General features: G+C 44.2%; 2 protein-coding genes across 8 annotated transcripts in view; both read right to left on the reverse strand.

The window, feature by feature from the left end:
• The window catches only part of LOC134218252 (potassium voltage-gated channel subfamily H member 6), a 531,314-nt gene that overhangs the window by 210,038 nt on the left and 304,990 nt on the right, over positions 1–16,286 (reverse strand). The window lies entirely within an intron of this gene.
• LOC134214651 (uncharacterized) overlaps positions 4,630–16,286 on the reverse strand; it is a 43,350-nt gene continuing 31,693 nt past the window's right edge. The window contains exon 2 of the mRNA XM_062693972.1: positions 4,630–5,880. Coding sequence (XP_062549956.1) covers positions 4,630–5,619 — 990 coding nt within the window. The 5' untranslated portion in view covers positions 5,620–5,880. The remainder of the gene's footprint in view (positions 5,881–16,286) is intronic.

Raw genomic sequence — 16,286 nt, forward strand, 5'->3', positions numbered from 1 at the left:
ATCAGATTTTTAAAATTTATTCCTTCTTCGTTTGTTCTATAACCTTTTTTGTGCTACAGCCCCTTCATGTACAACCTGTGCTGGTTGGGTGAGCAAGATTACCTAGGATTTAATTTGCTGATTGGATTTGCGTGCATTTTATGTGCAATGCAGTTTTTGAATAAAATATTAAACAATTATCAAAACTTTTATCAATCAAGAATTTTATTCCATCACTTCATTACCCATTTTTTCCGAGGGTACCCCTGAGGCCAGCAGAAGGCACCCCAAGGGTACATTGTATGTACTCCAGAGTTGAGAACCGCATGTTATAGAAGATTGTTGTCACTGGTAGAAGGGATGTTTTATTGTTTGTTTTCTCAATATAGATTAATTAAAATTTGGTTTATTGTTTGGCATAGTCCATCAGCAAAACAAGAAAATGCTTGGAATATCCGCCGGAGACTCGAAAGAGTTTTCAAGGAAACTTTCAGGAACTTTCATGAGAAATTCTCCTGAATTTCCACGGAAAACAGCTAAGAGTTTCCGCGGAAGATTATTCAAAATGTAGATTTCAACAAAAACCACGGAAATTTGTTCGGAGTTTTTAAGGAATTTCTTTGGATTTGTACAAGAAATTCTTCATCTCGTCCATAAGAAATTCTTGGGAAATTCGATTGGCCGAAAGCAAAATACGTCAAAGAACTGTGGCAGAATTTGGCCTTAGTAAATGGCCATTTTGCGCATAACTTTGGGTCGTTTTGGCCAGAAATGGTCGTTTGACAGATTGGGCCATTCTGGGACTGAAAGCAATCGTCATTTTGGAACAACAGGTCAAACAGCCAAATGTCCACTATTGAACAGGAAGTAATATGATCAAAGAAATGTCCCACGGAACGGTGTCTCTATGGGAAATATTTAATGACACATTTTTCCAAAAATCAATTCCCTCTAGAGAACATCCACCACGCGAGTATATGATCCTCCTCTTCCATATCGTGGGTAAACTAAAATGTACTATCAGGGATCTAGAATACAATTTTATTTTTCTACTTTCCTTTTTGGTGCAAATGCCGTAAGCGATGCCTTTTAACCCCCCAAAAATGCCGCTTATGGAAAAATGACCCCCTGATAGAACATTTTTTGTTCAAGACAAACTTTTCAAAACGACTTATCTGCCTTTTTGTAAGCTATATAGATTCAAACGACGATTTGACGAATCTGATAAGCTCTCCCAAGCAAACCAACACCATCAATAGGTAAGATTAAAGTTCCACTTCTACGCATCTACGTGAAAGTGGAAAACCGATACTTTCGTGTAGTGGAATTATTTTAGAATACTGGAAGTTTTTGAAAATAAGCATCTTCGGACAAATACACCGTAAGTCCACTTGTTTGGCAGAGAATTACCTGATTACGTGAAATGACCATTGAACTGAAGATTACTCAAAGAGGCCGTTCAATATTAACCAACGTCTACCTGCAGATTTTGAGTGGGGAAATTTTGGATTTTTTCTAAGATTTTGTGACAGTACCTTCTATACCAAATTATTCTAAAAGAAAGCCTACAACCAGAGGAGGATGGGAGCGAAGGTGTCTAGAAATGGCATTAAAAAGTAGCGGACGTCATATTATTCGAATTGCCACTTTAACCTCTTTGCTTTTTAAGTCGATACACTAACCTTCAAGTCAAACGTATCATTAAGCCACGTTCCAACAGGCCGATTTGAACGTCTATCCGAAACTGTTATCAGGTCAGAAATTTGTTTGACCGAAAATGTATGGATTTAATGCGCAAGCAGCGACATACAGCCAAAGAACATTCCGCCCGAACGTAATTTGACCAGGAAGTGGTCGTTTGACCGAAAAAGATCGACTTTCGGCCAAACGGCATTTTCTCTAAATTACGAAGTTTGGCTGCGGATATGTTCCTTTCGGCTATTTACAAATTCTGTCGTCTGAGGGGTGACAGTGGGTCAGTGTTAAAATGAATCTGAGGGCAGAAGACTGAAGCCTGAATATAAGATATATTATTTTGAACGATTTTTCTTTACGACCTCCAGACCGGTCCACTATGGGGAATTCTCATACAAATGGTCGGCAAAAATATTTTTTCCATGAAAGTTGTTTCTATGAAACATATATTATGTGAAGGAATATGTATTTCTATTAATAATGTTGTTTATTTTCTAATCATTACGAGAGGTATAGAGAGTGAAAATCCACAATTTTCAAAGAAAACTTTGATAGCCGCGTTCTCGTAAAAAGCGCAAATATGCGCAAGCAAATCACTCACTAAAAAGGGTTATATTTCAATCCCCAATTCACAGATATAGAGGGGACATTGTAGGGGACATTAGGGCTTTTTGATATTAATCTTTTGCGTGCAAAGAACAAAGCAAACTATCGGAAAACTAAAGTTTTAAAGCTTTAATAATTATATTTGAAGAAAAAATTAACTTCATAACCATACAAATCAAGTAAGAATACGTCGCACCTTGCCAATGGGATAAGTTCCACAAGAAATTTCGTGAGAAAATATGCAGAACTTCCGTAGAAATCCAAAGAATTTCCTTTAAAATTTCGAACAATTTCCTCTGAGATACAAACATTTTGGTTAAAATCTACATTTTGAGCAATCACTCCACGGAGAGATTCTGAAAAGAAAAAAAATCCGCATGAAAATTGTGAAAGAATTTCTCGTCAAAACTCATTAGAGTCACCCGCGGACATTCCGAAAAAAATTCTGATTTGGGTCATATTGACCCGAACACGTTAGGAACTAGGAAGGTTAATGATCCCTTTCTACGGTTCTGATTGATAGTATGGAATCTTGATATAATAGGGAGAATTTCTGAAATTCTCAGTGAAACTGTGCCCTTAGAAAATCCCATCTAGCGTTTTTTTCTCTAAGTTGGGAAGCATTTCAAAACGATATATATTTGGAATTCTGTAAACCTTCAGGAATCTTTGGATGCATCGGAAAATTTTGAAAACAAAACCGATTTTCTTGGACTTTTCAAATCACATTCACGACGCTATAGGGAGTGAGTGCTAATAATGGACCCTTAAGGACGGAAATTTACTTCAATCCAACTTCCGGCAAGAGTCAGACTCATGACACATTACCATTCTGTAGCACCAGATGATAGTAACAGTTATCAGCAATGCATTTCGTACATAAAACATGCTAAAACATTCATTTTACTACTAAAAATAAGTATTTTAAAATAATGCGTATGCCAGATTGCCTATTATTAATACCCCAGGACCATAATACGCAACATAAGTTGTTTACATACGTATTATTTGGCCCCCCCATTTGATTTTACATGTTCCATTTTCACATGTTCCTGTTGCCTATTATGGACCCCCCTTGTGTGCTAGTAATGGACCCTTTAACGTATTTACTTTTACAGATTAGTTAATACATATAACTTAATTCTAGTATCTCAAGCCAAAACAATTGCATGGAACAACTACCCTGATATGTGAAGCAACTTTAAGGCTCCCCCAGACCTAAGCGATTTCATCACCCATGTGGCGACAACTGTGCCACCGCGATTCTATCGTTCGGTCGCTGCCGGCAATATTCTATTTACGCTTCCATACCAACGGCGACAGAATCGCGTTGCGACTGTCGCATCGCGTGTATTTGGGGAACCTTTATCCAATGGAAATTTGCAGGAAATCGTTGATTCCAGCGTTAAATTTTGGTTTTTGTTCAGAGGGTCTATTATACGTACGGGGTCAATTACTAGCACTCACTCCCTATTCTCGTTTTATTTAGCTTTTTAAATTTAAGTCCAAAATATAAATGTGAAACATAGAATTTTATCACACCTTCTTTGTTTGATTTGTTTAGTTTTTGAAGATTGGTGTATTAATTATGTTTTTCAGTAATACAAGATTCTAAATTTATTTTGCATTATATACAAAAAAGCACATGGTCATGTTACCAAAGTTATGGATTATATCGTCAAAATTATGGATCATATAACCACAATTATGGATCATCATGACGATACAAGTTACGCAAATTTGTTTTTTATGGATCAAAATATAGTTTTCTTATAGATAGTTTATCATACATGTTCATAGGAAATTTTCAGGAATGTGATTTTCTAACGGAACATACTGTCCTTTTTATTGCTATTTTATTTTAGAATTATGCTTCATGGGAGTTTCTGAACTGTTCTATGTATTTATGATTGAGTTTTACGAAACAATCGGATGTTATTTACGGATCGTTATTCATTTTTAATGAATCGTTTTTGCGCATTTAATGGTAAGAGATGTCCAAAATATCACGAATTATAATTTGTTTACATGACATCCATCAAAACATTTTCCACGCATTCGGTCACTGTGCTTCCCAGTAAGTGTTAATATGAACGAGCGTATCAATGGTTGTGATGATATTAAATGTTATGATTATTGTCTTTCATCATTGTACTTACCGTCTCGACGGGTTCTGGAAGAATTTTCTCAAATTTGTGTCCGAGCAGCAATTCCTTCGCACCACCCTCACCACCCCCTTCGCTCTCGCCACCCATCCCGGCACCGCTCTTGTGGGAAATCTTCCGGCTGAGATACTGGGGCGAGAATTTGGAGCGCGATTTGGTGCTTTATTTTGCCTGCAGCTGCGATTTATCCGATTTGTTGTCGAGGGATTTCTGATTCGAATCGATTTTGATGCTGGTCGCCCCCCATTCCGGTGTCGTCCTCGGCCACTCCCATCCCCTCGTACGAGGTCGAGTCGTTGACACTGCTGAGCGAAATAGGAACTATGTTGGGCGTTTCGTTGATGTTTACGATCCGATTCTCGTCATCGCCGTCGAGCTTTCGGGGCTGCTGTTGTTTTTGAAATAACGCAGCAGCGTTGTCGAATTTGTTGGGTCGGAGGCCGCCTCCGGCGGTGGGGGATGTGACATGGCTGTTGCTATCCTTCGGCGGGTGGTGACTGGGATGATGATGGTGGTGATTATTGCTTTGCTTTTCAGTTGGCCTTCGCTTACGGATGGCCTTCTGACTAAGCGCGTTCGAGTTGTGGTTTGAGTGGCCACAGTCGATAGTGGTCGACGGGTCCGGCATCGAGGACAGTGGACAATGGCATTCACATTCACTACAATCCACTTCTCCTAGTCCGACAGGAGTGGTAGCCGTTCCCTTATCAGCTGTCGTTAGGATATTTTCCGATATGCTGAAAAATTGGTCGCCACAGGTCGGATCGATGAGATTGTTCTGATTTCCGAAGCACATCGGTTTCTGCAGGTTGGAGCAGCTTTTCGTTTTGTAGCTGTCGTTGCTCTTCTGCGGTAATAAACAGTTTCGGTCGTAATACGACGAGTTCTCATTGACCATCCTCATGATCTTTTTGGCGCTGCTGAAGATGTTCAAGTTGGACAACGCCCTGATGGCCGTTTTAGTGATGGGTGGCGTCGTTATCAGATTAGCTGACGAGTTCCGGCGTTTTAGGCGTCCCTTCGGTTCCATGTAGTCCGCGAGTTCATGGTCGCCGTTGCTGCTAGAGGACAGATCGTCGTAGCTCAGCGTTTCACATTGCCGTAGCAGACTGTCCAGCTTCTTGATTTCGGATAGTTCGATACAGGAGTTGGCACGCAAGCTTGTCTCGGACATGATTCTTGCCCGGATCGGCAGCACATCATTCGCGGTCTAGCGGCAGTCGTACACTGGCACCGTGGGCGCGGGTTGTTGCATGGTTCGATGATTTGATTGTTTGGTTACTTTCGGTTCTTGTGTTTCGGTTTTTTATTATTTTTGTTTTTCTGCGGTCGCACACTCTCAGTCATTCAGTCACTTGTTTTGCTGGTTTCGGTTTCGCGGTTTCGATGGGCACTTGTTCATTTGCAATTTTCAGCCTTGGAATTGATTGTGCTACTGATGGAATGGATAAAAGGGAAATTCGAATCCAGTGGCTTGGCATGTGATTGGGTGGTGAGATATGAGGCGTCAGCATTGACGTAAAGGTTAAAGTTGTTGTGACGAGTATATCAAAGTATTAATTTGTTACAGAATTGAATATTCAATATTATAATTCAGTCCACATGTTTTCCAGGAAACACACTGGGCAATGTTGTCAATCATGGGATACAACTAACGATGACACAGCGTTTGAAAACAGATATCTTTATTTTTCACAAATCGTAAAGTCATCGGGTACCAATAACGATGAAATGAATCTGCAGGAATCGATGGGAAAATGTTTTCATCTCACCCCCAAAAATGTAAAGCATTATAGAGCTTTGCATCAGTATTGGCATCTTTGATTCTGAACAGGAAATTTCGAATTTGTGGACAACACTCATTGTAATTACTGATTAGAAGTTTTTCACTATGGCATATAGTATGTTACACGAAAACAATCAGAAACAATATATGATTTTCAAACATTCATATTTAGTTTAAGGCCAACGTTATGTGTTAAGACTTTTCATTTATTCGACAACATTTGTGTCGACAATAAGAATGAAAGTTTGATTGGGAAAGCTACTGTGATATTCGCATTACTTCGCATAAATGCGTAGGGGGAGATCTCGCAGCGCCGGACACCTCCCAATACCGGACACTTCTATAAACGGCACTAACAGAGATCCCTCCATCTTATGTTGTTCAAAAGAAAGCTATTGAAAAGTCATTTACCTGTATGGAATATCAGATCCTCATGTTGTAAACTTTGTACAAAATTTGAAATTGAACAAAAATGTCGACAATTTTCATGTTTCGCCTTATATTAGAAGGTTTGAATCAACAATATTGAAATCAATCGAATGCATTCTGATTATGTCGATATGGTCAATATTAGTCATATTTCAAATAGCGATCATGATTTGTGAGATACGTATAATGTATCTATGGTGCAAAATCAATGTCTGTATCCGGTAGCTGTTCCCCGGGTCCGGACAGTGAGTTTTTCATGTGATAAAATAACCATTCTTTGCGCCTGTTTTGTTAAACTTACTTCAATTCAATTGTTTTTTTTTGCCGATGTATCAGAAAACCACATAAATAAGCAGAAACAAAATTTGAAGATGCCATTGAAAATGGAGCGAATTTCGAGTAGCATTCAAATAAGCTTCACTAACACGTGTTAATATCTACAACGTGAAGCAAGTAAAAAATATTACTATTCTAAATGACGTCTTTACTCATGTGATACATCGTCCAAAAACATGTTCAAACTATCAAATATAGTTTGTATGGATCATTAATGATCATATTTTGTGTATATGATATACAAGTAAACATAATCCGGATGCTTAGAAAGTTTCTCGTTAAATGGCTTATGTGTCCGGCACTGGGGAATCTCCCCATAATACTCTTACATTTTCGATCGCTCTACTTCGGTTTATTACATATAGAAAATAACCAAAAAAAATAGTTTCGAGTAGTGTTTCACTTGCTCAAAAAATGTTTTTTGTTGGGGTCTATCCTGAAAAGTTTATTTTTCCTATTTACAACATGGAAGATATACGTCTTAGCGAGAGTTGTAGCAAAAGTTCTCCTGAAAAACTTTGTTGAAGACTCCAAGTTCGTAATTTCATTACTTTTGGAGATTTATTGATTTTTATGGCAACAAGTTTTGAACATGTTTGATGTATAAGCATACAAGCATATGGAGACGCATGGTGAATTGGTTCACCAACTCCTTAAGATGGGTGATTTATTTCTATCTTGCATAGTGGGAATTGGTGTTTGATGAAACTTTTCTTACATTCGCTTACAACTCTAAAGTTCAGGTATCAATTCAAAGTTCATTACTTGTACTTTGTTGTGCGTATGAGATTGACAGCCACAATTCGCCCGTTGAAAAATAACAATTAAATTAAATATGACTAAAAAATCCAATAAAATTGTTATAACTTTTTTATTTTTTAAGTTTTCAAATCACAATAGACCAAACGACGTTTTTTTAATACTTTCTAAAACTTTCTAGAATATGCAAAAAATGAAGAAATTGAAGTGAAAAAGATATGATGAAAAATACATTTTAAGGGGTTGTCTGCATAAAACGTAAAAAATCTCCAAAAGTAACGGAATTATGAACTTGGTGTTTTCGATAAAGTTTTTCAGGAGAACTTTTGCTACAACTTGTATGAAGAATTAAACCTTGTATGTTATGGAGTGGAAAATTGAATTTTTCATCTCACTTTTAGGGTGATTGATCAGCTGAATACCTCCAAAGAATCGCATTAACTCACTGATAAAATGTCTCGAAGACACCATTACGCTGAATTTAATAATAAAAACACTATTAAATAAACGTGCTCAAAACATGATTTTAGCCACTGTGCGTGGAAGTAATTTATTTTTTCATCTAGGTAGGTATAACTTTTATGTTTTTTTTTGACAAAATCGCTCGCGGTTTTCGGGAGCCTCTTCGTAATAATGTAAAGATAGTAAATGCCACTAATGAGCGGGATTTAATTACTACAGCGCCAGCGTCAGCTAGAGGTAGTAGATTTTTCCCATATAAACTTCATGCTCGTTGAGTATCTACTTACACTTGATGGATCTGACTGAAATTTGTACAGTAGCTTCTGGGACCAAAAAACTTTGTTTTCTGGGGGTATACGTCTCGGAAAAATGTTTTCGATTTTTTTATATCTTACTGTGCAAGTGATTTAATGGACAATAAAGCTACGATGTGGCATGAACGATTCAAATCAAACACCTAAAACTCATTAATCTAGACGGTCGACGGAGATATTCAATCCTCTAAGACGAATTAAGTACTCTCCATTTAATTCCACCAATTATTTTCGATATCTTTGCAGATACGTATTTTGACCACAACTGTGTGGTCGTCTTAAGTCGAGTCAAGTACGAGACACTGAAGATGACCAGAAGAATAGTAGGCCGAAACGCGTAACGTGAAAAATGTCTTTTTGATTTCATCGTCACCGAAAAAAGCCAATTAATTTCGATTAATGAATTCCACGGTGATTAGCTCAAACCAGACCTAAAACTCATGGCTGAGTAGAATCATCGTACTACGTACCTACGATTCGTAGGTTTTCTTCTGCTTTCCTTGGTTTGAAGCAATGTGTTCGAGTGTTCGCCTGCCTTATTCATGTGAACCCATCTTACGCACTACTACACCCAGTTCTTTTTTACACGGATGGGTTTTAGTCGAGTAAGACCTTTAGCGTCAATGAAACTATGAGTTAACTCCACGAAAAGATTCACACAAAAATCGAAGAAAAATCAGGTGGTATTTAAAAAGCTGTTTTATCCGGGCTGAGTTTATCCGGGAGTTGCTCCTGGAGTTCCTCCGGAAGTTCCTCCGGGAGTTTCTCCGGGAGTTCCTCCGGAAGTTTCTCCGGGAGTTCCTCCGGGAGTTTCTCCGGGAGTTTCTCCGGGAATTCCTCCGGGAGTTTCTCCGGGAGTTCCTCCGGGAGTTTCTCCGGGAGTTCCTCCGGGAGTTTCTCCGGAGTTCCTCCGGGAGTTTCTCCGGGAGTTTCTCCGGGAGTTCCTCCGGGAGTTTCTCCGGGAGTTCCTCCGGGAGTTTCTCCGGGAATTCCTCCGGGAGTTTCTCAGGGAGTTCCTCCGGGAGTTTCTCAGGAGTTCCTCCGGGAGTTTCTTCAGGAGTTCCTCCGGGAGTTCCTCCGGAAGTTTCTCCGGGAGTTCCTCCGGGAGTTTCTCCGGGAGTTCCTCCGGGAGTTTCTCCGGGAGTTCCTCCGGGAGTTTCTCCGGGAGTTCCTCCGGGAGTTTCTCCGGGAGTTCCTCCGGGAGTTTCTCCGGAAGTTCCTCCTGGAGTTTCTCCGGGAGTTATTCCTGGAGTTCCTCCAGGAGTTTCTCCGGGATTTCCTCCTGGAGTTTCTCAGGAGTTCCTCCAGGAGTTTCTCCGGGAGTTCCTCAGGAGTTTCTCCGGGAGTTCCTCAGGAGTTTCTCCAGGAGTTCCTCAGGAGTTTCTCCAGGAGTTCCTCCGGGAGTTTCTCCAGGAGTTCCTCCGGGAGTTTCTCCAGGAGTTCCTCCGGGAGTTTCTCCAGGAGTTCCTCCGGGAGTTTCTCCAGGAGTTCCTCCGGGAGTTTCTCCAGGAGTTCCTCCCCAGGAGTTCCTCCAGGAGTTTCTCCAGGAGTTTCTCCGGGAGATTTCTCAGGAGTTCCTCCGGGAGTTTCTCCGGGAGTTCCTCGGGAGTTCCTCCAGGAGTTTCTCCGGGAGTTCTTCCGGGAGTTTCTCAGGAGTTCCTCCAGGAGTTTCTCCAGGAGTTCCTCCAGGAGTTTCTCCGGGAGTTCCTCAGGGAGTTTCTCAGGAGTTCCTCCGGGAGTTTCTCAGGAGTTCCTCCGGGAGTTTTTCAGGAGTTCCTCAGGGAGTTTCTCAGGGAGTTCCTCGGGAGTTTCTCCGGGAGTTCCTCCGGGAGTTTCTCCGGGAGTTCCTCAGGAGTTCCTCAGGAGTTTCTCAGGAGTTCACTCCAGGAGTTGCTCCGGAGTTTCTCCAGGAGTTCCTCCTGGAGTTTCACCGGGAGTTCCTCCGGGTTTCTCAGGAGTTCCTACAGGAGTTTCTCCAGGAGTTCTACAGGAGTTTCTCCGGGAGTTCCTCCGGGAGTTCCTCCGAGTTTCTTCAGGGAGTTCCTCCAGGAGTTTCTCAGGAGTTCCTCAGTAGTTTCTTCAGGAGTTCCTCCAGGAGTTTCTTCGGGAGTTCCTCCAGGAGTTTCTCCGGAAGTTCCTCCAGGAGTTCCTCAGGGAGTTTCTCAGGAGTTCCTTCAGGGGTTTCTCCAGGAGTTCCTCCGGGAGTTTTTCCAGGAGTTCCTCCAGGAGTTTCTCAGGAGTTCCTCCAGGAGTTTCTCGGGAGTTCCTCCAGGAGTTTCTCAGGAGTTCCTCCAGGAGTTTCTCCAGGAGTTCCTCCAGGAGTTTCTCCGGGAGTTCCTCCGGGAGTTTCTCAGGAGTTCCTCGGGAGTTTCTCCAGGAGTTCCTCGGGAGTTTCTCCGGGAGTTCCTCAGGAGTTCCTTCAGGGGTTTCTCCAGGAGTTCTCCCGGGAGTTTCTCCAGGAGTTCCTCCAGGAGTTTCTCCGGGAGTTCCTCCGAGAGTTTCTCCGGGAGTTCCTCCGGGAGTTTCTCCGGGAGGTCCTCCGGGAGTTCCTCCGGGAGTTCCTCCGGGAGATTCTTCAGGTGTTCCTCCAAGAGTTTCTCTGGGAGTTCCTCCTCGGGGTTTCTCCGGGAGTTCCTCGGGAGTTTCTCAGGAGTTCCTCAGGAGTTTCTCCGGGAGTTCCTCCGGGAGTTTCTCAGGGAGTTCCTCCTGGAGTTTCTCCAGGAGTTCCTCAGGAGTTTCTCAGGAGTTCCTCCAGGAGTTTCTCCAGGAATTCCTCCGAGAGTTCCTCCGGGAGCTCCACCAGGAATTCTTCCGGGAGTTCCTCCAGGAGTTTATCCAGCAGGTCCTCAGAGAGTCTCTCCGGGAGTTCCTCCGGGAGTTCCTCCGGGAGTTTCTCCGGGAGTTCCTCCGGGAGTTTCTCCGGGAGTTTCTCCGGGAGTTCCTCCTGGAGTTTCTCCGGGAGTTCCTCCGGGAGTTTCTCCGGGAGTTCCTCCGGGAGTTTCTCCGGGAGTTCCTCCGGGAGTTTCTCCGGGAGTTCCTCCGGGAGTTTCTCCGGGAGTTCCTCCGGGAGTTCCTCCGGGAGTTTCTCCGGGAGTTCCTCCGGGAGTTTCTCCGGGAGTTCCTCCGGGAGTTTCTTCGGGAGTTCCTCCGGGAGTTTCTCCGGAAGTTCCTCCGGGAGTTCCTCAGGAGTTTCTCAGGAGTTCCTCAGGGAGTTTCTCCAGGAGTTCCTCCGGGGAGTTTCTCAGGAGTTCCTCCGGGAGTTTCTCCGGGAGTTCCTCCAGGAGTTTCTCCAGGAGTTCCTCCGGGAGTTTCTCAGGAGTTCCTCCGGGAGTTTCTCAGGAGTTCCTCGGGAGTTTCTCCAGGGAGTTCCTCCAGGAGTTTCTCCAGGAGTTCCTCCAGGAGTTTCTCAGGAGTTCCTCCGGGAGTTTCTCAGGAGTTCCTCCAGGAGTTTCTCAGGAGTTCACTCCGGGAGTTTCTCCGGGAGTTCCTCCGGGAGTTTCTCCGGGAGTTCCTCCGGGAGTTTCTCAGGAGTTCCTCCAGGAGTTTCTCCGGGAGTTCCTCCAGGAGTTCCTCCGGGAGTTCCTCTTGGAGTTTCTCCGGAAGTTCCTCCTGGAGTTTCTCAGGAGTTCCTCAGGAGTTTCTCCGGGAGTTCCTCAGGAGTTCCTCCAGGAGTTCCTCCGGGAGTTTTTCCAGGAGTTCCTCCTGTATTTTTTTCCAGGAGTTCCTTCAGGGGTTTCTCCAGGAGTTCTTCCGGGAGTGTCTCCAGGAGTTTTTCCGGAAGTTTCTCAGGGTTCCTCCGGGAGTTTCTCGGGAGTTCCTCCGGGAGTTTCTCCGGGAGTTCCTCCAGGAGTTTCTCTCAGGAGTTCCTCAGGAGTTTCTCCGGGAGTTCCTCAGGAGTTTCTCCGGGAGTTTCTCCGGGAGTTTCTCCGGGAGTTCCTCCAGGAGTTTCTCAGGAGTTCCTCCGGGAGTTTCTCCAGGAGTTCCTCAGAAGTTCCTCCAGAAGTTCCTCCAGGAGTTTCTCAGGAGTTCCTCAGGAGTTCGGGAGTTCTCGGGAGTTTCTCCGGGAGTTTCTCCGGGAGTTTCTCCAGGAGTTTCACCAGGAGTTCCTCCTGGAGTTTCCCCAGGAGTTCCTCCGGAGTTTCTCAGGAGTTCCTACAGGAGTTTCTCTCCGGAGTTCCTACAGGAGTTTCTCCAGGAGTTCCTCCAGGAGTTCCTCCGAGAGTTTCTTCAGGAGTTCCTCCGGGAGTTTCTCCGGGAGTTCCTCCGGTAGTTTCTTCAGGAGTTCCTCAGGGAGTTTCTCCGGAGTTCCTCCAGGAGTTCCTCCGGGAGTTTCTCAGGAGTTCCTCCAGGAGTTTCTCCGGGAGTTCCTCCGGGAGTTTCTCAGGTAGTTCCTCCGGGAGTTTCTCAGGAGTTCCTCAGGAGTTTCTCCGGGAGTTCCTCCAGGAGTTTCTCCGGGAGTTGCTCCAGGAGTTTCTCCAGGAGTTCCTCCAGGAGTTTCTCCAGGAGTTCCTCCCGAAGTTCATCCGGGAGTTTCTCCGGGAGTTTCTCCGGGAGTTCCTCCCGAAGTTTCTCCGGAAGTTCTTCCAGGAGTACCTCCGGGAATTCCTCCAGAAGTTTCTCAGGAAGTTCCTCCAGGAGTTTCTCCGGGAGTTCCTCGGGAGTTTCTCCAGGAGTTCCTCCAGGAGTTTCTCCAGGAATTCCTCCGGGAGTTTCTCAGGAGTTCCTCCAGGAGTTTCTCCGGGAGTTCCTCCGGGAGTTTCTCAGGAGTTCTCAGGAGTTCTCAGGAGTTCCTCAGGAGTTTCTCCAGGAGTTTCTCCGGGAGTTTCTCAGGAGTTTCTCCGGGAGTTTCTCCGGGAGTTTCTCGGGAGTTCTTCCAGGAGTTTCTCCAGGAGGTCCTCAGGGAGTTCCTCCGGGAGTTCCTCCGGGAGTTCCTCCTGGAGTCCCTCCTGGAGTTCCTCCTTGAGTTCCTCCTGGAGTTCTTCCTGGAGTTTCTCCGGAAGTTCCTCCTGGAGTTTCTCCGGGAGTTATTCCTGGAGTTTCTCCGGGAGTTCTTCCTGGAGTTTCTCCGGGAGTTCCTCCTGGAGTTTCTCCGGGAGTTTCTCCGGGAGTTTCTCCTGGAGTTTCTTCGGGAGTTCCTCCTGGAGTTTCTCCAGGAGTTCCTCCTAGAGTTTCTCCGGGAGTTTCTCCGGGAGTTCCTCCTGGAGTTTTTTCGGAAGTTCCTCCTGGAGTTTCTCCGGGAGTTCTTCCTGGAATTTCTCCTGGAGTTTTTCCTGGAGTTTCTCCGGAAGTTCCTCCTGAAGTTTCTCCGGGAGTTCCTCCTGGAGTTTCTCCGGAAGTTCCTCCTGAAGTTTCTCCGGGAGTTCCCGCGGGAGTTTCTCCTGGAGTTTTTTCGGGAGTTCCTCCAGGAGTTTCTCTGGGAGTTCCTCCTGGAGTTTCTCTTAGAGTTTCTCCGGGAGTTCCTCCTGGAGTTTCCCCGGGAGTTCCTTCTGGAGTTTCCCCGGGAGTTCCTCCTGGAGTTTCTCCGGGAGTTCCTCCTGGAATTTCTCCGAGAGTTCCTCCTGGAGTTTCTCCGGGAGTTCTCCGGGAGTTCCTCCTGGAGTTTCTCCGGGAGTTTCTAGTGAAGTTTCTCCGGGAATTCCTCCTGGAGTTTCTCCAGGATTTCCTCCAGGAGTTTCTCCAGGAGTTCTTCCTGCAGTTTCTCCGGGAGCTCCCCCTGCAGTTTCTGAGGAAATTCCTCCTGGAATTTTTCCGGGAGTTTCTCCGGGAGTTTCTTCGGAAGTTTCTCTGGGAGTTCCTTCGAGAGTTTCTCCGGGTGTTTCTCCGGGAGTTCCTCCGGGAGTCCCTCCGTGAGTTTCTCCGGGAGTTCCTCCGGAAATTCCTCCAGGAGTTCTTCCGAGAGTTCCTCCGGGAGTTCTTCCGGGAGTTTCTCCTGAAAATTCTCTTGAAGTTTCTCCTGAAGTTCCTCAAGGAGTTTCTCCGGGAATTCCTTCGGGATTTTCTCCGGGAGTTCCTCCTGCAGTTTCTCCGGGCGTTTCTCCGGGAGTTTTTCCGGGAGTTTCTCCGGGAGTTTCTCCGGGAGTTTCTCCGGGAGTTCCTCCGGGAGTTTCTCCGGGAGTTTCTCCGGGAGTTTCTCCGGGAGTTCCTCCGGGAGTTTCTCCGGGAGGTCCTCCGGGAGTTTCTCCGGGAGATTCTTCAGGAGTTCCTCCAAGAGTTTCTCTGGGAGTTCCTCCAGGAGTTTCTCCGAGCGTTTCTCTGGGAGTTTCTCCAGGAATTCCTCCGGTAGTTTATCTGGGAGTTCCTCTGGGAGTTTAACCGGGAGTTTCTCCGGGTGTTCCTCCGGAAATTCCTCCAGAAGTTCCTCCGGAAATTCCACCGGGAGTTCCTACGGAAATTCTTCCAAGAGTTCCTTCGGAAATTCCTCCGGGAGTTATTCCGAGCTTTCCAATGGGAGTTTCTTCGGGAGTTCTCAGAAAGTTTCTCCGGGAGACTCTAGAGAGTTCCTCCGGGAGTTTCTCCTGGAGCTCCACCTGGAGTTCTTCCGTGGGTTCTTCCAAGAGTTCTTCCAAGAGTTTCTTCAGGAGTTCCTCTGAAAGTTTCTCAGATTTATGACAGCAACGCCATGGCTAGTTTCTCAGATTTATTGACGCTCTTATTACTATCAATAAACCACTCATTAATCTGATCTTTTGAACAACTCTACGGTTGTGCTGAAGAGCCTAATAAGCCATATTGTCAAAGCTCGATCAAAGCCACAATTTTTAGTCATAATGTGGTCAAATGAATAACCCCAATAAGAATATTTGCATTGCAAAGAGTATATATCGGTGTAAAATCGGTTTAGTTATTTTCAATTTAAAGCGCTAAACTACATTATTTTGTCGACGTGTGGTATACAGTCTTATTTTTTACCTAGTTTTCACCATAAAATCGAAAGTGCAGCTTATTTCGAAGAAAGTATATTGAAAATCAAACCTAATAATTATTACTTTGTTGAAATCCTCATAATGAATTTCATCATCAGTCCATTTTGTTATTATTTCCTGCAATATTTTGTTCCCTTTTAAAAGCAAAATTTTTAATTAATTTTTTTACAGGTTTGTCCTGTAAAATTGTCCCCATATAAGGCTTAAATCGCATTTTTTCGTGTATAAAGGGGCACCGTCCTATAGAAACACGTAGTGCTCATCTCCGTAGTGGCAACGGGTCATTGGGGGCAGCAACCGTCCCCAAAACCTTAGTTTTGTGGTACGCCGCGATGACCTTCAAGAACGGCTACTTACGATGCCCCGATACTCTTTCTACGCGCGTAATAAACAAACAAGTGACAGAATGTCTACAACCCACACATCCGTTAGCGTATTTATGCTGACACCAATACTGATATAGAATATTCTCTGATATAGAATATTCCCAACCAGCACGCGCAATATCTTTCAAATAGGTGTTTGTTCCAAATAAATTGCATTGAAGACACTGGCAATGCATCGAGTTACATTAAAGCCACTTCCCAGTTTCAGAAAATCACAATGTTTCATTTCCGTTTAAGTGGCGTCGCAATATTCTACCCATCTGATTTCTTGGGTGGTTTAAAATTCGATGTGTGTCATATCAGAAACAAAACAGATAAGTTGCAGAATCAATAACACTTCGGTCCATTACTGTTACGACAATGTTTCTGATATGTTGCAAAATACTTTGAGCTCAGCTGAGCAGTATTTTATTTTTAACAGTCCCCTGCATATGTTCCGTATAAGG

The sequence above is a fragment of the Armigeres subalbatus genome, chromosome 2 (genome assembly GCF_024139115.2).
Source record: "Armigeres subalbatus isolate Guangzhou_Male chromosome 2, GZ_Asu_2, whole genome shotgun sequence".
NCBI lineage: Eukaryota > Metazoa > Arthropoda > Insecta > Diptera > Culicidae > Armigeres > Armigeres subalbatus.